This window comes from Vombatus ursinus, unplaced genomic scaffold (genome assembly GCF_900497805.2).
Source record: "Vombatus ursinus unplaced genomic scaffold, bare-nosed wombat genome assembly UNPS02005459.1, whole genome shotgun sequence".
In the NCBI taxonomy this organism is placed as follows: Eukaryota; Metazoa; Chordata; class Mammalia; order Diprotodontia; family Vombatidae; genus Vombatus; species Vombatus ursinus.
This window is the reverse complement of record NW_020945237.1, coordinates 1,278,159-1,304,397: the sequence shown is the minus strand read 5'-3', so window position 1 is coordinate 1,304,397 and position 26,239 is coordinate 1,278,159. Positions and strand designations below refer to the sequence as shown.

Sequence of the window (26,239 nt, the reverse complement as noted above, 5' to 3'; positions counted from 1 at the left end):
TCTTTACCCAAATTTGCCAAGATGGAAAGTAAACACTACTCTATTTTTTAAAAAATATCTTAGTTGTTGTTGTTTAGTCATTTTCATTCTTGTCTGACTCTTTGGGACCCCCATTTGGGATCTTCCTTGGCAAAGATACTGGAGTGGTTTACTATTTCCATCTCTAGCTCATTTTACAGATGAAGAAACTGAGGCAAGCAGGATTAAATGACTTGCCTAGAGTCACACAGCTAGTAAGCGTCTTAGGCCAGATTTGAACTCAAATCTTCCTGACTCCAGGTTCAGTGCTCTATCCATCTCACCACCAACCAGCCCTTTTAAAATTCTACTTACATACTAAATGGACATTTATTTTTAAAGGAGTCCATGTGTTCAGGTCCTCCTCAATCATTCTCCTGAATGAAATTTAATTTTATCTCTTGAATCATAGACTCAAACTAGGGGCCTTTCCAGTAGTGGCTCAACCCGAAAGCTTCAGTTACCTCTGTAACAAGGGCTCTTAATCTGGGGTCCACGGTAGATTTTAGGGAGTCCACGAATTTGCATGGAAAAAATTGCACTTTTATTTCAATATAATTGGTTTACCTGAGACTAGCCCTAATTAATCCTGAATATATTTTGTTTGTACAGTTGTTTGCATATTGCGTCCTTCGTTCAATTAAAGCTCCTTGAGGACAGGAGCTGGTTTTGTCTTTCTTTGTATGTCCAATGCTCAGTACAGTGTCTGGCACACAGTAGGCAATCAATAAAGGCTAGATCACTGACTCTAACCTTGCGTATTTTATTTTTATTAAAACTCTATTCTGAGATGGGGTCCCGGGCTTCATCAGACTGTCACAGGGGTTCACGACCCCCCCCCCCCCAACAGTTAAGAAATCCTGCTCTATAACAATCTTGACAAATAGATGTCCAGTGCCCTAAAGACATCCAGTGACAATGAACTCACTGTCTCCTGAATCAGCCCATTCCAAGGTTGGATAGCTGGAATTGTTGCAAAGTTCTTCCGTAGATTGAACTGAACTTTGCTTCCTTATAAATTTTGCCTACCTGTTTTTCCTTGTTCCCTCTGAGGCCAAGTAATCCTATGAATAATTAAATTGATCACCAGAGCCTAAGATCTCACTCTGACATGGATAGAATGCTTTTAAGTATGACTGGACTGCTAGATTAGGCTTCTAAATACTGAATGTTATTTGGAGACATAACTATTTCTCTCTGAAATTCCCATGAAAGGAATTTTGACCAGGATCTGCTAAATCTATCAGATATAATATATTAAGTATGGGTTTATACCATATAGATTGAAATGCTATCTACTGTGTTAAAACTGTGGGCATATTCCAAAACTCTAACAAATACACTTCTTAAAAAGCAAAAGTCTATAAAAAATGTTTAGATACCTAACCTATGAAATTGAATTTTTATAACTGTGACTGTATTAAACATACTGGAATTGCCTTATGGGAATCTTGAGACAACTGCAATAGAAAGAAATGTCTCTCCGCTTAATTTGCACGTTCCAGAATTAAAAAAAATTAATATCTAAGATTTTCTTATCATAAAGAGTGGGCTTACTGACCAGTCCCCTGTTAAATGTAGATAAAGGATATACATATTAAATTTTAGAAAATTTAATTCTAAATCCATTAAAAATTTTTTAAGTATCAAATTTACTTAATGTAAATAAATGATTTCAGTTTAAGGTCACCACTAAAGTATAAACTGACACAGGTATTCAATACCTTCAACAATACTGTTCCAACTTACCTGTTCAGCCTTCCTGTATCTCTCCCCTTCCTGTAATTCTTTATTTCAGACAAACTAGACTCTTCTGGTCCCCTTTTCTCATTTTTCCCTCTTCTGTCTCCATGCCCATACCCACCTCCATCTCTCCTTTACTTTAAAGCCCAACTGAGATGCTGTTTCTTCCAAGAGGTGGCATCCCCTGGATGAAAAAAGAAGTCTCCCTAGTCAAATCTCCCAGGGTACTTTGTCTGTACCTTTTCCCATCCTTCTCTCACTCCCTTCTGTATTGAAGTTATTGGTGCACTTATTCTCATCCTCTCCTGGGGAGCAGGAATTAATGTTATTCAACTGTGTATCCCCAACCCTGATGGGAGTGACTCACACACAGAGGGCACTTAAATGTTCCATTAAATGTGAATTAATTCAAAGTAATTTAACCTTAATATAAACTTGGATCACATAGTTCTGGTACATTCCAATGACAAGCGTACCTGCTGTCCACAATATTACATAGTACTCCCCCTCTTGCTATGTTGGCCCATGGGAAATACTGTTTTCTCAGAATATCAGCTTAAAAGAAATTCTGGGGTTTTTTTTGAAAGTAAAGATGAATTTGTGTGTATTATCTGGTACTATCGTTCTATAATTAAAGGAGCAGACTTCAAATCCTGCTCCCTATATGACCTTAGACTCAGTTTCCTTATTTGTAACATAAGGGAGGTGGCCCACATGGTCTCTGAGGCACCTTTCAGCTCTCGCTCCCATGGACGCTAACAAGAAGAAATGTGTCTCCCTCCACTCACCACCTGACGCTTCATTCTTGTCCCCCTCTCCACATTCCGTTTCCACAGCCAGCCTCCTCTGTCTAATCTTTCTTTCACTGTCACCTTCTTTGACTACAAGGTCCCAACTCCTTCGATCCAGCTGCTGTCTCCCCTGCCCCAAAACTATTCTTCTAAAATCATTTTGGTGCCCATTTGTTTGGGAAAATTGTTCTATGTTACATTTGAATGAAATCCAAGATGGAAGCAGTATGGTTCACTATGAGATCGATGGATTTGGAATCAGAGGACCTGGGTTCAAATCCTGGGTTCTGCCATCCATGTGACAAATCATTTCCCTTCCCTGGGCTTTGGTGTCCCCATCAGTCAGTAAGAGGATTGTATCTGATGACCTCTACTGCCCTGTCTGGTTTTCAATCTATGATTTTCCTTTTAATTTTGGGAGAGGGAAGGGGCTGGTTTTATATTCTTAATTAAAACTATCCTTACCCTTTAAAAAATTTAGTTACATTTATTTTAATCTGCTCTTTTTTTTTTAGACTAGTAAAAACTAGTTTTCTGGAACTAGGTTATGTACAGACTTTGGTCCATTTAACAAGGTCAGACTGTTTATTCTTGACAGAATTCTTTCCCACTGTAAAAAGGTACTTTTAAATACCACATTCCAAAACCAGTGCCAGTAAGTCACTGAAGCATATTTTCCCACAAGAACTGATACCATGTCCAGTCCCCACCTCGTGGAAATCATCCCGTGTTACATAAGGTGTAGATAGCCTTTGATGTCACCCGTCAAACCTCTCCATGGCCTCAGAACTCTGCAGTTCACCAGTTACACTTTCCTAAACACTCCCGTCTATTTCAAGGCATCAGTATACTTTCTAAAAAAGCTATCAGCCCAAGCAAAACAGGGAGAAGGAAATGAGGATATCTTTATGAATTAAAAAAAAATTAAGACAAAAGGCCTACAGTAGAATAGGAATCTTGGGTAACCGTTTATCAGAATCAAAGGATACAAGCAGTGGAGACTAAACTCTCTTGTTTTGGTAGTTTCTATATTTGCAAGTCTGTTTTGCACTCTATAAACTTTCAGTATATAACCAAAACAAAAGCAAACCCTACTAAGACATCTCCTTTCTCTTCTTTTCATTTTGGTAAATTTTCCTGGGACTTGGGGGGCAAGTAGTGGATTCTCTCTGCAGAGCTAACCACAAATCCTGACGTTCAAGCTTCAGAGGATTTTAAGAGATGCATTTGGTACAGAAGAAGCAAACAAAAAAGCAAACAAAGCCCCAAGGTATCTACTTTGTCCCTTCGTTACTGTGAAGTGAGTAGAGATGCTGGTGTATCAGAAGGCCCTACTTGATAACACGGTACTTCATCAGTCAAGGGACGTGCCATTAGAGCTACCAACTACAGAATAGAAATAGGAACAATAACAGTGATGATGGTGAAGAAGATGAGATGATGATGTAAACAAGGCAGGAAAGAAGGAGCAACTGTCAAATTAATATAAAAGGCTGACAAAAGAATAGAAAATGGTGACTACTTATCAATATTCGTACACAGAAGCCACAGAGATCGTCTGTCTTTGCTTCTGCAGTCCCTGTAATGAAGCAGGTATGTTCAAGGCCTGTTTTGTATTTTACAATTCTGCAATTTTACAAACTGCAAAAAATATAAAAGTTTTAGAGTCGCCTCTGGGAGAAATCTGTACATAATGTTACAGGAATGGGCTCTACTCCTTCCAGTTGGATAGTGCGCTAAATGGTACCCAAGCGTAGTGGTTTCCCAACCTTGATTCAGTGAAACTCCAGGGCATTTCTGATGACTTTAAAAGGATCTTGTCAATTTCTCAAAACAGAACTTAATTGATTAAAATATTTAAAATACTTAGAGGCCATATGGCACTTTTCCCAGGGCTTATAAAATCAAAGTAATGATATTGGGCTGCAACTTTGAAAATGAATGAATAAAAAGCACATAATGAGTGCTTCTTTTGTGCCAAACTCAGTGCTAAGCTCCAAGGAAACAAACAGAAAAAGCAGGAGTCCCTGACCTCAAGAAATTCACGCTGTAATTTGGGAGAATAGCACATAAAAGGGTGAACGGAAAGTCCTTTCCAATGTAGTGGTTGAGCAGATGACAAGGCCCAAGGGTTCTTAGGTTACAACCATACATTAGATGACGATGCTCATGTAAGGAGGTCCCAGAGGCAGGGTTGATGGCAAGGCTTGAGGGACGTCAGGATGCAGTAGCATGGTACGTGGTAAGGCTTAATGGTACTCTACTTTCTTCAAAGGAAGAGAGTTAGGGACTCCCATCTTATCCACGTAGTAGGAGTTATTAAGCAATAAGGATGCCTTCTGGGAAGTGACTGACACAGTGTCACAGAAGAATGAATGTGAGATGCCCTAAGTGCTCAAGTTACTGTCAGAAAATAATTCAATGATCAGTTAACAAGCATTTATTAAGCACCTAACATACAGCAGACAGTGTGCTAAGTAACGAAGATATACAGACAAAGCTGAAACAATCTCTATCTTTAGGAAGCTTTCATTCTAATGCGGTAACTATATACAGAATATGAACAAAATGAACCCACGGTAGTTTTAGGTGGGAGGGTGCTAGTGGGACTAGGAATGGCATTGTGAGAAGGTGAAGGTGCTATCTGAGCTGAATCGTCAAAGAAACCAGGGATTCCAAGAGGAAGAGGAAAGAAGAGAGTGGGTGCATCACAGGTGTGAGGGACAGTTGGTACAAAGGCAGAGAGTCAACAAGTCAACAACAACCATTTATTAAACACCTACCACATGCCAGGCACTATGCCAAGAGAGGAGGGTACAAACAAGTTACACCAACAAGCATACATTAAGCACCTACTATGTGCCAGGGCACTGGGGATACAAAGAAAGGCAAAACCAGTCCTTGCCCTCAAGAAGTTTATAATCTAATGGAGGAGACAAGCTGCAAACAAGTATATATAAACGATAGACAAAGATAAATTGGAGATAATGTAAAAGAGAAAGCATTAACATCCAGGGGGATTAGGAAAAGCTTCGTGCAAAAGGTGAGATTTCTGTTGGAACTTGAAGGAAGCCAGAAGGTGGAGATGAGGATGGAGAGGACCGCAGGCATGGGGGCCAACCAGGTGGGAGATGGGAGTGTCTGGTGTGAGAAACAAGTGGCTAAGTGGAGTTGGACTAGGGAGTGTAGGGAGGGGGAAAAGGTGGTAGGAAAACTGGAAAGGTAGGAAAGGGTCGGGTCTACAAAGGGACGGAAGTGCCAAACAAAGGAGTTTGCATCTGATCTCTGCGACGGCAAGTCACCGTCATCTTCAGAAGCTGAGTCTTAACCAATCAGAAACAGTCTTGCAATGACACAAACTGAAAACAAATAACAAAAAGCGAAACCTCACCCATGTCCCTGCCATGACAGATGAGTAAATCGCATTAGCCCAATGGAAAGAAGCAATTAAAAATACTGACTTGGAAACTCTACTAATACTCATTGAAGTGCTTACTGCCTGGTAGGTGGTCTTGGGTCACATCACTGAGAATATTCAGAATGACCTGTGCATTCAAGGTTCAGCAGGTTGAAGCCCCACCTAGAAGCAATCTGGAGACCCCCATTCCAGTGCCACTGTTAAATCCCGGCAATCCAAAATGTCCCAAGTTAGTCTGTACATGCCCTATTTGCACATAGTTGTCTGCAGACTGTCTCTCCCATTAGATGGGAAGCTCCTTGAGGGCAGAGACTGCTTTTACCTTTGTTTCTCCAGTGCCAGGCATATAGTCGGAACTTAATAAATGTTTATTGCCCTTCCTTGCCTTGATTCTCCATTGTTCAAAAAATTCTGATACCAGTTGCTGCAGTAAAACTTATCTGTATGTGTTATGCCATGATGATCACATATGATAAATCAACATTGGAGAATCAATAATAAAAAGAATGATCAAGTAACCAATAAATGTATCTTTGATAGCCAGGCCTATAATATCAAAATTTTGATTCAGTTAAACACTAAGTTTATTAAAATTTGACAACTGCTAAAACCATCCTGGTGGTAGAACTCCTTGTACATATATAAAATGTGTTAGACCTGTACACCTACTATTTTGACACTTAAGGTATAGTCCCTAATTATGGCTCTGACTCCTCTTGGATACTGACCAATCAGCATTCAGGCCTTGGAGCAGGGTTTCATAAGCTTTCACACTGCTTAACGGGATGTTAAAAGAATTGAACCTCACCCTTTTACCAAAAAATGAAACTCCCAAGATCACTCATCTGTTTTTATCAGACTATTCTGAAGCCGCTGGAAAAGTAATCAACAACAAGCATATTTAAAAAGCTTTCTCATTCCAGCAGCTCAGCTGGTATGCAGCATACCGGATAAGGGGAATTTTTACATGCCCAACACAGGACAATAGAGAATTCCAATAACATGAACCTTGGACCTAGGACTAAGAAACTATGCATATTTAGGCATGAAACAACTTCCTGTGATTAGTGCCACCAGAAGAAAGGCTGTTGCAACAAAGTGAGAATGAGGCCAACTATATACTTTCCATCGAGAGATGCTGTAATAACGGCAATGTGTATATACATGTGTATGCATGCATGTATGTATCTATGTAAGTACATGAGCATGCATTCATGAAGCACCCTGATTCCCATGGCACAAAGGTGATGGGAAAACCCAAAGGACAAATCCTTTCATAAAATCTGTGCTGAAAAGGATCTCAGAGATTATCTACTCCAGCCTCCTCATTTTACAGGTGAAGAAACTGAGGTTCAGAGATGTAAAATTACTTGCCCAGATCTACAGAGGTAGTAAATACCAGAGCTGGGTTTCAGGCTCATAAACCACTAACTCCAAATCCTTTCTCTTCTACCATGCTGCCTGTGCCCTTTCATAATGAACCCCAAGGACTATGTCTCCTATCTTTCTGCTCCCCATAGCAACTAGCAAGGTACATAGCTACCCCAATAATTCTAAGTATTTAAGTAATACCAATTAATTATTGGCTGTGCTTTATTTCGCTTTGGTTTTGTTGGAGTAAATGTTGCTGCAAACAAATGGGGGCAATGACTAGAGTCTGAAAATTGTTACACAGAGATTTTTGTTGTAATGGATATATCATAAAATGGGATTCAGTTTTATTATTAGTGGTAATCATTCTATTGTTGACTTGCCATAAATTTAAAAAATTTTAAATAACTTAGAATTTTCTAGTCTCATACGCCTGATTCTTGACAACAATAAGATATGTCTTCAAGCACTAACTTGAAATGTGAGGTTATGTGAAATGGAAGATGGAAAAGGGGGAATGCTATTTGAAAAGTCAGGACCATCTGTTTATCTTCTAGGAAATGAAGAGTAATAATACAGAGAACACTTGCAATGTAAAGGAAAGCATCTGCTGGAGCCTGAAGAAGAAATTAAAAGTAGAAAAAGATTCAAATGAATCAATAGGTTGAATTTCCCCCGATGGTTAGCAATAAGATAAATAAACAACAACAATTATTCTTCCAGCCTATTTTTTCTATTATGAGTGGTCTAGAATTATCTAAGTCAATCCAGTTTTGGAAAAAACTGACTTCGTTTAACTAAGATTCAAACAGGATCCTTGAGAGATCCTTGTTTCCTGTCTCTGTATGCCCAGAGCCAGGAACATAGTAGGCACTTAATAGGTGTTTGCTGAGTGAATGACTGAATCTCTGAAATACTAAAATAATTCATCATGTATCTTATAAACCTTGGTCATCTCCCATTTAAAAAATTTTAATTAGAAAGCCACAACAACAATTTCCCATTTAAAAAAAAAATCACTTCTGAAGGGCTTGTGAAAAGATATTCGCCCCCTTTATGAAATCTCTTTTAAGTCAACAAGCATTTACTGAATACCTACTATGTGCCAGGCACTATCCTAAGCACTGGGGATACAAAGAAATTAAGAAACAATCCCTACCTTCAAGAAGATTACAATACAAAGGGGGAGGTGACATGCAAACAACCATGCACTATACATGTGTGTGTGTATAGAAGGAATTGGAGATGATCCCAGCGGAAAGGCACTAGCATTAATTATCAGGGTAATTAAAGCAAACATAGATTTGAGGGAAAGTTGTATAGACTGATGGAAGTTTCCTACAATAATAGTGAATTTAACAGATGACCCCCACTCCATCTGAGAAGCACCTGCAGAAAATATTTTTCTAGACCACGTGTTCTGTGAACTTTAAGAAAAAAGTTTCTTTTTAAATTGTGTGTGTGTGTGTGTGTGTGTGTGTGTGTGTGTACACACAAATACATAGGAGGGCAGCCAGATAATGCAGTGGATAGAGTACTGCGTCTAGAGTCAGGAAGACTCCTGAGTTCAAATCTGGCCTCAGACACTTTACTAGCTGTGTGACCCTGGGCAAGTCACTTCACACTGTCTGTTTCAACTCCTCATCCGTAAAATGAGCTGGAGAAGGAAATGGCAAACCACTCCACATTTCTGCCAAGAAAACCCCAAATGGGATCCTGAAGGATATGACTGAAAAACCACTGAACAACAACATTTCAAGATGGCTGGTTTCCTTTGTAATCCTATGTGCTTTAAGTCATGTGTTTAAAAACTACAAGCATTATTCTGAGAAGGGGTCCCTAAGCTTCATCAGACTGCCAGAGGAGTCCAGAGGGGACACAAAAATGGTTAAGAGTGGTTCAATCTTAGCGACCTTTGGACAATGCTTGGTCCTTACTGTTCAAGGTTGACCTAGTGTTCTAAGGTCTTATCAATCTTAAAGAAAGTATAGCTCACTGGTGCTATGATACAAAGCCAAGTCTTTCACAAATCTTACCTTGACGTGACAACCTGGACCGACAGTTGCATGGAGGGAAAGAACACCATGTCCTCTCTCTCAAGGATAAAACATCCACTAAGCAATAGTATCATAGTTAAACTATGTTCATCTAGAACTAATTTGCAACAGTGACTACTTATGATTAAGAGAGTCCACGAAAGTCTGGTTTTCATAACATGGCAAGCTGTCTTCTGGTTAAGTCCACAAACAAACATGGTGGAATTCCACGCAAAAACACTCATCTGCGCCACTCTCTTGAGAAGCCTTCTGTAAAAGGTAGAATTTAGGACATTCAGACTGGCAAGCAATGTCCACAATGGTTATCAGTGTGTTCCTTTGCCATTGGGGCCCAGTGAACATATTTGATGGGAAGACAAGATGTATTTTTATTACTACTGAGAATGTACAAGGGAGAATCTGGATGGGTTTTTGTGTTTGTTTTGGCTTGGGCCAGGCCTATGTACCCACCCAGTCCTGGGAATCTTGAATACAAATAACAAAAAACCTGAAAAACAAAAAAAAAAAACAAACAAACCCAACATGCTCTGTTCCCAGCTCTTTGCATTACCCCCATTGTGTCCCACTTCCCTTATTGGTGAAAGTGAAAATGAAACCAACACAAACACTCCATTGTTAACTAGGAAATGGGTATTGGCAACAACAAAATTTTAACCAAACAGAACTGGTTGAGTCATCGCATGGAGGGGCTAAACGGGCAGGGAATTTCAGGAGTCTTTCCGGCTGGATAGGTGTTCCCTGGCTTTCCCCAGAGAGGACGAGATTGCTGGGGTGGTAGGGTTTTTCCATTATATTCACCCGTGAGGCTCTTGGCCTGATTTATTCAGTATGTGCTGGCAACAGTCAGGAGGCTTCTGTGGGAGCGAGCAAGCTGCCCAAGGAGAGTCACAAATCCTGCCAGGTCTCCATAGTAAATATAACATGCCCAAAGAGGAAAACAAGCATAAACAATTTATTTTCTCTAGTAAATGATGACATTGTTCAGCCAATTTCTGGTCCTGCTTCACCCTATCACTTGGAAATAACCAATTCAGCACCATTCCAAGGACACAATTGCATAAAGCCCACATTCACAAAGCAATTGGCCATAGTGTAGTGGAAAGAGCCTTCAGAAGACCAGGGTTTGAAACCTGTCTCTGCCAATTGCTACCTCTGTGGCCCTGGTGATGTCGCTTAAGCCCCTTTGGGATCCTCAGTGTAATCATCTGTAAAGTGAGTGGGGAGGAGGGGTTGGACCAGATGATCTTAAGATCCCTTTCACGTCTAAGTCTGCAATTCCAACGATGCTCAAACCAAGGTGTGCTGAGAAAGGAGGATGCTCTAATTATACTGTGCATTTGATGTACGTATTTTACTTTGGCCTGCCCCATTCACAACTCTCCCAACCAGATCTTTGAGTAGAATCACAGTTTTGGAGCTAGAAGGAACCTCTGAGGTCATCTGGGCTGGTTCCCTCATTTTAGAAATGAAGAAACTGAGGCCTGGAGAGGTGGGAGAGTTATCCAAGGTCAAACAGTTACTAGAAGGCAGGGATGGGGGTTCAAGCCAGGTCCTCTGATTCTGAAGCCACACCCTTTCAACTCTCCTAATTTTCACATCTTTCCTCCATGTTTGTTTAAAAAAAAATGTGGTCTGGTGTAAACTACTTTCAGAGATTAACCCTTGGCTTCTAGGATAAAATTCACACTCATCAGCCTGGCATTTAAGCCATTCTACAATGTGGGTCCAGCCTACTTTTAATAATAATGATAGCTAACATTTACACATATACTGTGTGTGTATGTGTGTGTGTGTGTGTGTGTGTGTGTGTGTATATATGTATATGTATATGTATGTATGTATATGTGCCAGGTACTATGCTAAACTCTTTACAATTTTTCATTTGATGAAATTAAATTAGATGCTATCATCAACCCCATTTCACAAGAAACTGAAGAAAACAAAAGTTGAAGTGACTTGCCCAGGGTCACTCAGCTATGAAGAGTCTGAGGTTGGATTTGAACTCAGGTCTTCCTGATTCCAGGCCCAGCACTCTATGCACTGAACCACCTAACTTTATTTCCTATCAATCTCTTCCACTGATTCTCTGATGTCTCCTAACTCCCTCTTATAGACCATCCGACTACCAACGTAGCAGGTATCAAAGGAATTTGGTATTCTACTACCAAAGGAATTTTCCTTAAGGCCAAATTTCCTTAAGACCAGGGGACTCCCTTACTCAACCTACTCCAGTGATTTCCCATTGCCCCTAGAATAAAAACTAAATTCTTCAGTTTGTTTAGTTTTTAATGCCCTACACAATCTGGCCCTAACCTGCTGCAACAGCCTCGATGTACATTACTCTTACCTCTGTCACACTCTGAAATCCAGCCAAAGTGGTCCTCTCTCTGTTCCTGACACAACATTCTACGTTCCATTTCCGTGCCTTTAACCTGGAAGGCGCTCTCTCCTCAGCTCTGCCTCACTGAATCCCTCTTTTCTTCTAAGTAAGATGAAGCATACCATCTTCTGCACAGTGCTCCCAATTCCTAGTGCCTGCCTTCTCTCCCAAGCTACTTTGTATTAACTCCTTCGTATATATTTGTATCATTCACTTTATGTTTAGGTGTCTCTTCTTTTGTATGCACTTGCTCCTGCCTCAATTTACCTTTTATCATATTCACTTGTGTTCATACTGTATTGTGTCCTCTTCCCTACCTAGCAGAAAATTATTTTCTGGAGTGGGAGGTCTGTTTGTATCTTTGCCTTTGCATTTCTAGAAGCTAGCATAAATGTTTGCTGAATAGAATTAAGTCACTGAAATTTACACTGAAACATCATTCAAGTAATGAGCCACCTCATGCCAATACTGGAAACAAAGATATCACAGAAAAGACCAGAAACAATTCACATTCTACAACTCCAGTGGGGGAAGAGTGGCCAAACGCATAGTCTGGGCTTGACCTAGGAACATGCCCAGTATCCTACCTCATCAGGAGAAGAAAATGGTGGCCTGTAGACAGTGTTGGATGCATTGACCTAGCCTTTAATGATAAAAGGCAGCAGCCCAGATGAGGTGGGTGGGAAAGAGCCTCATCATGTAAATGTATATACATTGGTAACTTCACACAACCCGGTGGAATGGAGATTTTATTAATTTGTGAGTTTTATTAATCAATCAGAGATGACACATTTGAAATAGACAAATGGCCCCAGAGCCAACTAATTGCAGAGTATTATTTTTCAATTAAAAATTTAATCAAGTCACCAAAACTCTAGTGACAGCAAGGTATAGTAGAAAGAACAGTAGGTTCAAAGTTGGAAGCCTTTGAATAGAATCCCTTCTCTTGCATCCAAAAGAATATAAGCTCTGTGAGGGTAGGAGTCCCTAGTACCTTTCAGGAAAGCCTTCTCCTAGCAAGTGCTTAAATGAATGAGAGCATTTAAGCCCTTCCTATGTGCTAAGGACTGGGAATACAAATAGAAAACCAGGATAGTTCTCACTCTCAAGGAATTCACATCCTAATCAGGGGAGACAACCCATAAAAGGTGGAGGGAGAGGTCCCAAAGTTGTAAAAGTGTTGTAAGGGAGGGCGAGGTCCAGGGTTCTGGGGGACATCAAGGCACATGGGAAGAAGGCCTGGAGGACCTCAAGAATCAAACATAAAATCCTCTGACTAGTTTTTATAGCTCTTCCTAATTTGGCTCCTTCCTACCTTTCGGGTCTTCTTATACCTTATAGTCTCCCAAGAATCTTTAATCCAGTGACACTGGTTTCCTTGGTTTTCCTTGTATTTGACACTCAATATCTTAACTCCCTGCGTTTCCACTGGCTGTACCCCTGCCTGGAACGACTCCCACCTTCTCCAGCTTTCTTCAAGTCTCAGCTAAAGTCCTACCTTCTGTTTATTCAGTTCTCCTTAATCTTAGTGCGTTCCCGGAGATGGTCGTCAATTTATCCTGCATCTTGTATATACAGTTATTTACATGTTGCCTCTCCTATTAATTTTTATATAGGACTTTTAAGGTTTGCAAATATTATCTCATCCAACCCTCACAATAACCCTGTAAAACAGGTGTTATTATTAACCCCCCTCCCTCCCATTTTGCAGATGAGGAAACTGAGTCTGAAATATTCAGTCACTTGCTCAGGGTCCCACAGACACTAATAAGCTAGCCGAGAAAGGAAGGTAAGTAAGAAGAGTACCCCTGGTAGCTGGTCCTTTTCCTTCCCAGTCATTTCTGATGAGTTACTAATAAATGTTTGTTGAATTAAATGGACACTTCTAACTGGGCAATTATGGGAAAGATGCTTACCTCCCTAAACCTCCAATTTCCTCATCTGCAAAATGGAGATCCTGATACAAGGTTGTTAGAAGGAAAGAGCACCTTAGAGAGTGACACAGATATGAACTATTCCTATGATAACAAAAGTGGCTAAGATAATCAATAATGGAGTTTTACCCCAAATTGTGGGGAAGACGCATACGTTTCACAACAGAATTAAAACATCACTGATACTTGGAGTTTCTAATGAAATCTATACATTACAACAAGCTACTTATCCTAGAAGATTATAGATCATACTTCTCAAAAAATGAGAAATTCAGACCAAAAATCTGTTAATAAGCATCTATTAACTATCGACCAGGTAGCAGAAATAAGATAGCGTTGGTCCTTAAGGTGTCTACATTTTCAGGTTGGGGTCACAGAGATGATAGGAATGAAATTTGGGAGTGCTCAATTCCCAAATTGACTTCCACCAACAAGCCATTTGTGATCTCAGGCACATTTCTTCATCTGGGTATCTATAAAATGAGGATGTTAACTAAAAAGTCCCTAACCTTCCTTTCAGTTTGAAAATTCTAAAGTTTTGAAAGTATCCTCTAATTTAAGCAAGAAATTTCACAAAACTATTGTATCTACAGCAGAGTGAACAACGAAACCTACTCAGGATGTCAGTGCCCATCGAGTAACCATGCCTCCATCAAAGCCACAGGTTAGCAGCGTCAAGGATGGAGATTGGGTAAGTCAGGTCAAGAAATGTTTATTAAGCATCTCCTATGTGCCAGGCACTGTGCTAAGTGCATGGGGCACAAAGAAAAGTGAAAATAGTCATTCCTGCACACCATGATCAATCTATTTTTAAAAAATGTCTACAATGCCACATTCTAGCTGTGCAGAAAGAATGCAGAACTACTTAGCTTCTGATCTGAGTTGCTCATGTCTCCCCCTTCCCCAATCCTCCCTTATCTTTAGAGACAAGGAAAAAAAACCAGCCTGCATGCCTCTAAGGGGAAATATGTTCAAGAGTCTAAAATTTGACCGATTCTTACTCTAATCATAGATAAGACAGACATTTCCATTTTTCATTATGCTAGTCACTTCTCTAAGTCATCATACTGAAAACTATCTTCCCTTCACAGTATTTTTTTGGGGGGCCAGGACATCTTTAACAGCATTAGTTAATATTCTGCAGTGTTTCTGTGCAGTGGAAAGAACCTCCCTGAGACATGTTTAGGAGGATACATTCCAGACTCCCTCAGTTCTCCAGAACGCTACAAGCTCGATACACCAAAAAAGGTCAGAGAAGTCCATTTTTCATAGTTTCAGAGAGCCGACATGGTGCAAAGCCAGATACATTAGGTACTATATTAGGTGTAAGTTACAACGGGTGAAGTGCATTAAGCTTGAAGGATATCTCAATATCTGAGATGCCAGAATATTAAAAAAGGCAATGACTGAATAAAGAACAGTTTTAAGTCAGATACAAAGCATGTGTTTTTAGTGAAGTCAAGACACTTTTGTTATTGCAGAGGACAGAGAAAATGTTTCTTCTTTATTGCTAAGTATCCCGCCTACACTCTATGAAGCTATTCCATAAATTTTAAATAAAAGTATTTTGTAATAAAGCAACAACACTGTCCTCTAACTTTCAGATGTGCACATATACATTTTTGCTTATATTCATTTTCCTGAGTCCAGCCGTCTAGCCATTGTATTTCTCTAAATCTTGAAATCTTCTTTCCTTCCCCCAGTTTATTTTCCCCCTTGTCAGGAAACAGTTTCCAAAAATCCAGCTAAAAGGAAAACATGGATAAAAACAAAAACACCCTTAGATTACACCTGCTGGACTCTGACTGCTGGCCAGAAGGAGAAAGAGGATCTGATTGGCTCATGAAATCTATAAACAGCGAATCTTTTCATGGATAAGCCAGAAAGAATGTGAAGAGATAGAAATGTCATAAATGCACAGGAGAGGTATGAAAGATTATTAATCATCTGAGGAAGGAGAGGATATTTTAAAGCTGTGGAAACTGTGGAAGCCTTTATAACTGAGCCTTGAAGGATGGGCAAGATCTTACCAAGTATAAACTGAAGGGGAGAGTGAGGAGGAAGAAAATCCCTGAGGTATGGGAGAACAGAGGCTAGAAAGGAGAGACTAAAGTTGGGGAACAGAAAGAAGTCAAGTTTGGATGGGAGACAGCACATGAAAAATAAACAGTGTGAGAAGTATTAAACACTAGCCTATGGAGGATAGACTTTATTCAGGAGCCTACAGAGAATTATGGAAAGATTTCGCAAGGCAAGGGGACACATTATTGGAGCTATGCTTCCAAAAACTGAATCTATCAGCCATGTGTGGACAGGATGTAGAAAGGAAAAACCGGCCTCGGGAAGAGACTGTAAGGAGCTATCATAATACTTCAGAAAAGTGGAAATGGAGGCCTGAATTAAATTGGTGGCAAACTCTTAGAGAAGCACAGGAGGAGAGAAGATTGAGGACATGAATGGAGGGATTAGCTCTGGAAACAAGGAGGATTTTTTTCTCAGACTGGAGAATGAGAAAACATCTCACAGCATCAACATTTGCATCTAGAGTTGTATCTGCGGCAAAACCAATGACTCAGGTTCACAATGTCCCTGCGTTGTCAAGGAAAAGTTAAATCATATAATGATTTGTCTCCTCTGCTTGAGAAGACAAGGTTGTGTAGACTATACGTTTTCAAAATGTGTCTACCAAAAATGTGTCTTTTTTTTTTTTAAAGTTTGGTATGACACGTCAAATCCTCAGCTGGACAGAAAGCTCTTGCCTCCAAGAAGGGTTGATTTCCTGCTAAACATGGATAATGCAATTTTACTGCATAAAAGAAGGTACGCAGCATCTTGGGGAGAGACAAAGAATGCTGGAGGAAGCTGGAAGACGTTAATTTGAATTCCCTGGTGCTACACGAGCCTGGGCAAATTACTTAACCTCCGAGCCTCCACTGGTAAAATGAGGATAATATTTCCCCTAACTACCTCACAGGGTTGTTGTCAGAATCAAGTGATAAAAGTTACAAGAAGCATTTTGTATCCTCCTAAACATGTCTCAGGGAGGTTCTTTCCATTGCACAGAAACACCACAATGATCAATAATAATTCTTTTCTCTTTCTTCTTCTCTAGACCCACTAAATCCATTCCTGACTTTCTGTGTGATGACTGCGATTTATGTCGCAATTTTTAAATCTTTCCATTTTCTCCATCTGTAAATAGACATGAATTCATGCTCCTCACGATCTCCAAGGAAGATGGTACCCTCTGGGGAAAAGCTTCAACTCGGTCAGAAAATAGTTACTTAGATCCAAGTTGTTGGGGTTATTTATACCTTCATGGACGTACATCCATCCATTGATATTTTGAAGTTTTGTTGATGCCTTTTATTTTTACACTAGTCATTTCCTGATATAACTCCAGTAAGATTTTCCATTGAAAAAGGGCTAAGCAATTGTGTCTGAAAGTGTATGTAGCATTCAGCACCCATACCCCTCCACCTTTCTAGCAAAAGAAGGGAAATTATTTCATCAGTTGTTCTCCAAGGCCATGATTTATCACTATATTTAAGCTGAGTTTAGCTGACTTTTAGTGTTCTTTTCATGTGCATCGATGTAATCAATGTGTTTACAAACTTAAAAAAAATTTATAGGATGAAATGAAATTGGTTGTGGTTTTTTTTTTTTTTGGAGGGCTGTCAATTATCCTAGAGTTGAATAATCTGATCTCATTTCTTTTGCTTGCCAAGCCCCAAGACTCTAGGGGCAAAAAATAGCTTTGTCTTCAAATAAGTCATCAAGTTTCAAAAACACTGCATTCTTTCTGAACCATCACTTTCTGCTTGACTCCGAGACGTTCAAGTCATACATTCAACTCCTTCTACTCCCTTTGGGGCCAAGATGCAGGATTAAAGAAAGTACAGCAGACCAAGAGGAAGCTTGGGTACAAGCTTAAGAAAGGCAGCATGGTGTAGTGGAGAAACAATTGGACTAAAGAGTATGGAGACCTAGAGGCAGCTAGGTGGCGCAGTGGATAGAGCACCGGCCCTGAAGTCAGGAGGACCTGAGTTCAAATCCGGCCTGAGACCAAACACTTGACACTTACTAGCTGTGTGACCCTGGGCAAGTCACTTAACCCCAACTGCCTAAAAAAAAAAAATATGGAAACCTGGGTCTGTGTTCTGGTTTAGACATTTCAGCTACTGGATTCTGGGTAAGACAGTGGGGTTCTCTTGAATGTGAAAGGGCCTCATGTGTATTTTATCAGACAAGGGGTGAGGAAAATGCTATGTGAACTTCAATATGAATTATTATTTTCTACCACTCACAATTCAACAGATCCAGGGAGATCAGCCTTCACAAGGACCTTAAAAAATTTCTTTTCGATGAACAAAAATCTATTTTTCTTCCTTCTCTCTTTTTTCCTTGCATTGAGGGAAAAAAAAGAAAAAGAAAACCCTTGTAAACAAAGATGCACAGTCAAGAAAACAAATTCTCATATTGGCCATGTCCAAAAATATGCTTCAATTCGTACCCTGAGGCTATCAACTCTCTGTTAGGCTCTTAACCTAACACCGTTAAGTGAATCAGGCACATGATACACAGAAGACTCTTGGGTCCTAATTTACATATTCTAATGAATCCACATGCCACCAGCTGGCCATGCACAAATGGGGAAACCCAACAGGTAGGGTTGGGTAATTGAAATGAGAGAAAAGAAAGGTAAAATAACTTCATGATGAGAGATAAGGGGATGATCAAGCACTAGCCTTGGAACCAGGAAGACTGGGGTTCAAATCCTGCCTCTGCCACATTCTGGCCAGTGGTCCTAGGCAAGTCTCAACCTCTCAGACGAGAAGTTGCATAGAAAGTTCAGCTCTGTATCGGTAAAGGGGATGAAATCAAAGGTCTAGTACAAAAATGGTTCCATTAATAATTAATAGTGATTAATTTCAGCATTTCAAGATAATTCATTTATGTCATTATTCAATAAGCACTTATTAAGTGCCTACTATTTGCAGGACACTGTAGTACACACTGAAGACAGGGATAAGGACTGGACCTGTGATTTTAATGATGAATCTAATTCTTTAATCAGAAAACTCCCTTAACCAATGGCACCAGAAATATGGAACCATTGCCAAATAGTCCCTCATCTCAAGGTATTCCATCATGCTATAATTTTCCTCACGTCCCATTAAGATCAAAAAGTCAGCCACTTTTACTTTTATTAATTCGCTTGAAATAAAGAAAACATTGAGTACGTATAATTTTATTATCTATCCCCATGTTACAAAGTTCCAGCATTATGTCTCGAAAGTGATTGTGAGAAAATGGAACTTCACTGAATTTTCTCCTTAAGAACTATTAAAAATGAATATGGAAGAGGGACCAGACCTATGATTTATTTCACTGGTACAGGGAACTCTCAGGTAAGGAAATCCCCTCCACTAATGCAGATTGGCACCTTCTCTGCAATTTACAGTCTTGGAGAGCTGCCTAAAGTACTGAGATGCTGAGAGATTTGTCTAAGCTCACACAGCTAAAATGTGTCAGAGGTAAAAATGTGAACCCAGTGGTTCCTGGCTCTATCACAACAATATCATAATTCTGCCCTCAAAATGGATACTAGTATAATGTGAAAAGCTATGAAAAAGTGATCATTTTAGTAACAAGACTTTTCTAGTGGGTATGCACCTGTATCAGCACATTCATAAATGGATATTTTTTCCCCTTATTCATAAGAAAAAAATAGATTCATACCTCCTCCCACCCCAGGGCAAAAAAATTATCTGAATTTCATAGATTTTCATAGATTATTTGAATTTCATGGATTATTTTTGCAGATGGTTTGAATTATTTATAGATTTTCATAGATTATTTGAATTTCAGTGTCTCCCCCAAGCCAGTGAGGGCTTCCTCTGTTGCCTTGTCCTCATAAGGAGTAAATACTTCAATGGCACATGAACTCTAGCAGGTCCTTTGAAGACAGAAACTCTGAGACTGGGTCCAGTGATGGACCATATGTCAGTTGCCCGAGGACCAACTTAGCTAAGCTGGGAGGGGTTCGTTATCAACTGGCTGTAGGATCATGAACTGTTTTGGCTAAAGTGACTATTGAAGACCATCTACTATTTTACAAAGAAGCTACGATCTGCACTGGTGGATGGATGACATGATTATAGATCCTTAAAACAGAGAAATTAGAAAAAAAGCATCTTCGGGTACTGCCATCTAACTTCAACCAGGCATTATTTCAGACAGAGATGATATCATTGCAAATGCACTCATGTCTCCAGCTTTGAGAATTTTCGGAATCATACCACCTGAAAATCCTGACATCTGGCAAAGACACTGTGAAAAACCAGGTATCTATGCTTGCCTCTTTCTACTCCTTTGCATGTGAAGTAATCTGTCTGTATTTTCCTGTCTGGCCATATCAATTTTCAGCACAGAAGAGAATGCTAATTGATCCTACATGTTGGCTGGCCTTGCTATCATTCCTCAGATTTAATTATCAAAAAATATTTGTAACAAAAATAAAAACGAGCCAGAATTCCCTGCCTTACCAATGGGCATTGTGCGCATGTGGAAACGGGGTTCGTTTTCTGGAATCAAATTAGAGGATTGGATAGCTGGGCTCCATCCATTCAGCTTGGACATTATGTAACCAGCCCAGCCCCTTCCTCTTGCCCTCTCTATGTATCTCTGTTATCATAAAACCTATTCAAACTTCTTCCAAGGGCAAGGAACAACACTTACAAGACAGCTTCCTAGGGAAGCCCAAAGCTTACCTCACCCTTCCCAGTGAAGGAAACAAGCAGACCTAGTCTTTTCCAGGGCTGTTATTTTAATAAGCCCTCCGAGGGCTTGCCCTGGTCAGCAGCTGGACTTTTCCTATGCCTTGTTTTCTTTATACGGGTTTTTGAAGAGTGTGTGTATGGTTCAATCAGGGTTGATCTGTAAATAATGATAAAACATCCAGAGGAATCCACCTTGGAAATTCCTCTGTACCAGGGAAAATAGAGCAAATTAGAAGAGTCAATGCTCGTGGATTTCCCATTCACTGGAGCTGGTATTCCTAAGCTTGAATCAACTATGCCAAGCTGCAGCTCCTTCCCCAAGGAGTCCTACTACTCCAGATCAGCAGCAAGCTATTAAAAGACTTTCAGCCTCAATTTTACCATCTTTAAGATGGAAATAATAATAGCATCTATTTTACAGCGCCAGTATGAGGATCTAATGAGCTAATATATATAAACCACTGAAAGTACTATTACATAAATTCTAGCTGTTATTATTATTCCCTAATTCTTAGCTTGAGTAGCTAGGTTGGCACAGTAGATGGAATGCCAAGCCTAGAGTCAGGAAGACCTGAGTTCATATCTGGCCTTAGACACTTACTAGCTGTGTGACCCTGGGCAAGTCATTTTAACCTGTTGGCTTTAGTTTTCTCATCTGTCAAATGAGCTGGAGAAGGAAATGGCAAACCAATGCAGCATCTTTGCCAAGAAAGCTCCAAATGGGGTCATGGAGAGTTGGATATGATTGAAACAACTGAACAACAACAAAATCCTTAGCTTGATGGCACAGTGTTCAGAGTACAAGGCTTAGAGTCTAAGATCTGAGATCAAATCCTGGCTCAAACAATTCTTAGCTGTGTGACCCTGGGCAAGTGGCTTGAACCATTTCAGGCTCTGCTTTCCTCTGTACAAAATAGAGATAATAGCACCAACATCAGCCAGTCAATCAATAAGCATTTTATTGAGTATAACTAGGTGCCAGGAACTATGCTAAACACTGGGGATACAAAAAGAGGCAAAAGACAGTCCCTACCCTCTAGGAGTGAGCTGATGACGATAAGATATAAAGTGTTTTGCAACACACCATATAAACACTATATGAAAGCGCCACATAAATGCTAGTTACATTATCCTCATCACTATTGCTATTGTTATTATCGTTGTTATTACTGTTACCATTATTGTTGTTGCTACTATCTTTATTATTGTTGTTCTCACTACTATCATTATTATTACTGTTGTTGCTGTCATTCTTATTATTATATCAGAGGAGAGATAATACCATGGGAGATGATTCTTGCACTTCTCTGGAAGGGGTGCCTTAGGGGGAAGCGTGAAACACAATGGGAAAACCTCCCTATCTCTCAGACTTTATCCCTTTTATTCCTTTATTTATACCCTCACTAGGTATAAATACAAAACTTGCTTTTTAAGAGAAGGGGCATTTGGCTCCGAGTTTTACATTTCATGAGAATCCTGAGCCCCCTTGAGAAAGAGAGGCATCCACAAGATACTGGAACACCAAGAAGCTTCTTCTAACTGCCCACCTTACCAGAGCAAAACCCTCTGGTGGATCCTTTCTACTCTGGATAGATGGAGGTCTGCCCTCAACAGGGCAGGTAGTGTGGACTCAACCAAGTGCTCTGGGTTTTTGCCTTTTAGATTTAGTCTTCTGAGTGGAACCCTGCAGCCAGAGAGGAATAGTTTCTGGTTCCTAAAGTCAGCATTTCCATCTTCCTTTTTAAGCGTGGGCACTTTAAAGTCTCCAATGGGCCATGCTGATCATGCCCCTTCTTCCGCATCCATGATAGAATGGCTAGAAAGGGGACCTGAAAACAGCTGTGGCTACCAAGGAACATTTGGAAACTTTTGATTTCTCCTTAGTGGCTAGGAAGCAATAGGCAGTTTTTACAACACGTTGCGCCCACTACAAACTTGGACATTCACCTATCTGTGAGGACATTCAATCACCTCTGTTCACTAATCCACCACTGAATCAACGAATGAACTCATTCACTCACTCAAAATATATTTATTAAGTGCCTGCCTGCTATGTTCCAATAGGCACTGAAGATACATGGATTAAAACTAAAACAGTTCATGCCCTGAAGTAGCTTCTACTCCATTGAGGAGAAATAACATGTAGACACATGAATACAAATATATCATATGGAAGGTTTGGGAATAATGTTAAAGACTGAGATCCCCTTGGTGCTCACCAGTAGGGTTAATAGTGGGAAAATAAGAGGTTTTTCCAGAAGATTGAGCACAAACAAATTTATGCCCCCCCCCCCCAAAAAAAAGTAGCCTTTTCTCACTTACCACTGAGGTAAGAGCCATCTGAAAACTGTAGATCCGTGCAAGGCCAAAATCAGCCAATTTAATCTGTCCATTGCTGGTGACAAGGATATTCTGTGGTTTCAGATCCCGGTGTACTACTCGGTGCGAATGAAGAAAATCCAGACCTCGGAGTAGCTGGAACATCATGTCCTAAAGATAATCCACAATCAAATAATCAATAGTAATCAAGAAGAATCATCTCCCTTCCACAGAGTCCCCTTCCTCACCAGTCAGGGCATTATCAATATGGAATGAGAGGCAATCTGGTGTCATAATGAATAAAGAGCTGGTCTTAGAGCCTGGAATAATGATAATAATAAGCATTTGTATAGGGCTTTGAGGTTTATAAATCACTTTACAAATATTATCTCACTTGATCTCATGACAACCCTGGGAAGCTGGTGTTCTTTAAATCTTCATCTTAGAGTTGAAGAAATGCAAATAGAGGCTAAGTGACTTCTCCAGAGTCCCACTGCTAGTAAGCATCTGAGGCTTGATTTGCATTCAGGTATTCTTGGCTCCACGGCCAACCCTCTACCCACTGGACAGCCTAAAACCCCAGGCAAGTTACTTGACTTCTCAATGCCTCAAGCAACTCTGTAAGGATATAAACTGTTGTCTGACATCAGAGCTTCTACACTGTAAGTTTCCTGTCCCAATGATCTGGGCCCCATGTGGAGCCTGGCATAAAGCAGAGAGCCCAGCCATCAAAGTCGATCAATCTCACACTTCTTTTTATAAAATGACAGAACTAATATCTTAAATGATATTACAGATGAGGAAATGGAGGCTCAGAGACGTTCAGGGATTTGCCCAGGGTCACACAGCTAATAAGTGTCTGAGGCTAGATTTGAACTCTGGTCTTTCTGACTCCAATCACAGCACTCTATCCAACAATGAACCTCAAAATGAATGCCATTTTACTTACAGGGAAAATAAGTAAAAAAGAGGTTTGTGATGGCCTCCTACCTCTAAGTCCACAGCTTTTACTATGGACCCCCCCAACAATGTCTAGGCCTACATGTAAATACCCATACCAATGACCAAATCACTAAACTTGGAGTTGGAAAAACTGAGCTCAAGGCTCAGCTCTGACCCTACCTAGGTAGTCACTATGTAACCAGAACGAATCGTTGGATCTCTTAGTCAGCCAGACCTCTCTAAGACTCGAAGTTATAGTGAAGTGGCCAACTGGTACCAGTGGGAAGAATTTTCACTCTGAGTTTCCTATAGGCATGAAATTCAAGTTAGGGGGAGAAAAATACAAATTTCTATCATTCACACCTGTGATTTATCAGTGCAGAAATGCCTTCTATCAATGTACATCTATGACAGTCCTGCAATTTACAGTGTAGAGAGGGATCTCCAAAGGGGAACCACAGAACGTCAACTAGGGGTCTGTGGTGAACCAATTAGGGGGTGGAAAGATGAGTTGCATCCCCATGATGACCAATCCTGGGGCTTATCTCAAAGAGAATCAAACCAACTCTTATCCCCCACCCTCCTCCGCAAGCTCCTAGCCTCCCATAACCCTTCCCTCCCACCCCCAATACAGATATACAACTTCCAAGAGCAGGGATGGTCTCTCTATTTGTATCCCCAATGCTTAGCATGGTGCTCTGCCCACAGGAACCACTTAATAAATACTTGCCTTCCCTCCTCCTTCTCCCTTCCTTCTTCCTCTCCCCTTCCCTTTCTTTCTTTTTTTCTCTTTTTCTTTCCTCATTCCTATTCTCCCTTTCCTTCTTTCCTTTCTTCTTTCTTCTTTTTTCTATCTTCTTTTCTTCCTTCCCTCTGTCTCCTTTTTCTTCCTTCCTTTTTTCTCTTCCTCTCTCCCCCCCTCCCCTTTTCCTTCCTCCTGTCTTCTGTCTCTCTTTCCTCCTTCCTTCCTTCCCCCACCCTATCCCATGTACATAATATACACCAGTTCTAGTGATTGGAAGGGGGTGGGGTGGGATTGTAGAATATTAAGAATTGGCAGGCACCTTCCTCAGGGTCACCTAGTCCAGTCTTCACAGAATGCCACATGGTAGACATAAGCAGTCCCACTGATGGCTAGCAGTTTTCACTTTTGAGAAACATTTGAAATGGCCCAGAGAAATTGGCAGCAGAGACCTTAGACTCATACAAATAGTGTTAACTGCTGAAGCACTGGAGGGGTGGGGGGAGGAGAGGACGCAGCCTGGGAAGATCAGAGGACCATTTTAGGTCAAACGACTAGCAGTGAATAAACAGGAGTGTGAAAGTGAACCCAAACATGTGAAAGACGCCAGTCTCTACTGTAGCAAGTGAGTCTTCATTGAAAACATGTGCACACAACTTAGGAGCCCTGATTTTAAAAGGCATGCCTAACCTTAAAAAAAAAATGCCACCAAAAGCGCACGTTAGTGGGCTTACAAGGCATGAAGCACTGTTTGAAACTGTACAGAGAAACTCAGAACAAATGAAATAGAACTAGTCTAAACCATTTAATTAACCTATGAATGCAATGATGATAGCTCTTAGAGACTGTAAGAGGCAGAGAAGTGTCCATCTGTATTAGGAAAGGGAGTTTCCTACACCAAGTGAATCACAGGTCCAGACGTCCCAAAATGAATTCAATAAAAACCCAATTACCTGTATTAACTGGGGTGTGAGTGAGGCCTGCCCAATTGGTGGAAAGTCTGATTATAGAATTTTAAAATTATTTCTGATTTTAAGTGCATACAAAATCACTAGATGAGCCTTAATGAATTCTCTATAATTAAATAATTTGTAATTGACATTCTCACGACATAATGAGTACAGAAGACATCTGTAAAAAGATGACTTCATGTTAAAAACTGGTCAGTTGTTTCAGAATCATCTGTCTCTATGACGTTGGATCATCTATCATTCAGTGAAAAGGTCAACATCAATACTAAATTATATAAAAGGATAAAGAGGATACTGTGAAATTACAACAGCTTTGGCCTGACCTACTTAAATAAGCTATTATTTCTGAAAAAACAGTATTTATAAAAATTAGCCACCATTGCCATTTCCTACAGGATTTTATGTTGTATAAAACAGCTGTTAAAACGAAGAGGCTGGAATAGCCCAGGAATCATCTCAATCAAAGAATGGGACACCCATAGCATCTGTCCATTGGTACATATGTCAACCGGAATATAAATGGGCAGTGAGCTGAAGGCAGTGTAGACTAGGCAGAGAGCAGGCTGGATAGCCCTGGGGAAACTGTGCTGTGCTTTTTATGATCCCAATCAATCAATGAATAAGGTACTAAGTGCCTACTATGTGCCAGGCAAAGTGGTAGGTGCTGGGATTACAAAGACAAAAACGAAACAGTCCTTGCCCTCAAGAGGTTTACAATCTAACAGGGAAAACATAATGCATACAAAGTTATTAAGCAATATTTACATAAAA

General features: G+C 40.2%; 1 protein-coding gene across 1 annotated transcript in view; it reads right to left on the bottom strand.

The window, feature by feature from the left end:
* CDK6 (cyclin dependent kinase 6) overlaps positions 1 to 23,005 on the bottom strand; it is a 138,175-nt gene extending 115,170 nt beyond the window's left edge. Inside the window, exon 1 of the mRNA XM_027847839.1 lies at positions 22,817 to 23,005. Within this exon, the coding sequence (XP_027703640.1) occupies positions 22,817 to 22,981 (165 nt within the window). The 5' untranslated portion in view covers positions 22,982 to 23,005. The remainder of the gene's footprint in view (positions 1 to 22,816) is intronic.
* Positions 23,006 to 26,239: the final 3,234 nt, after the last annotated feature.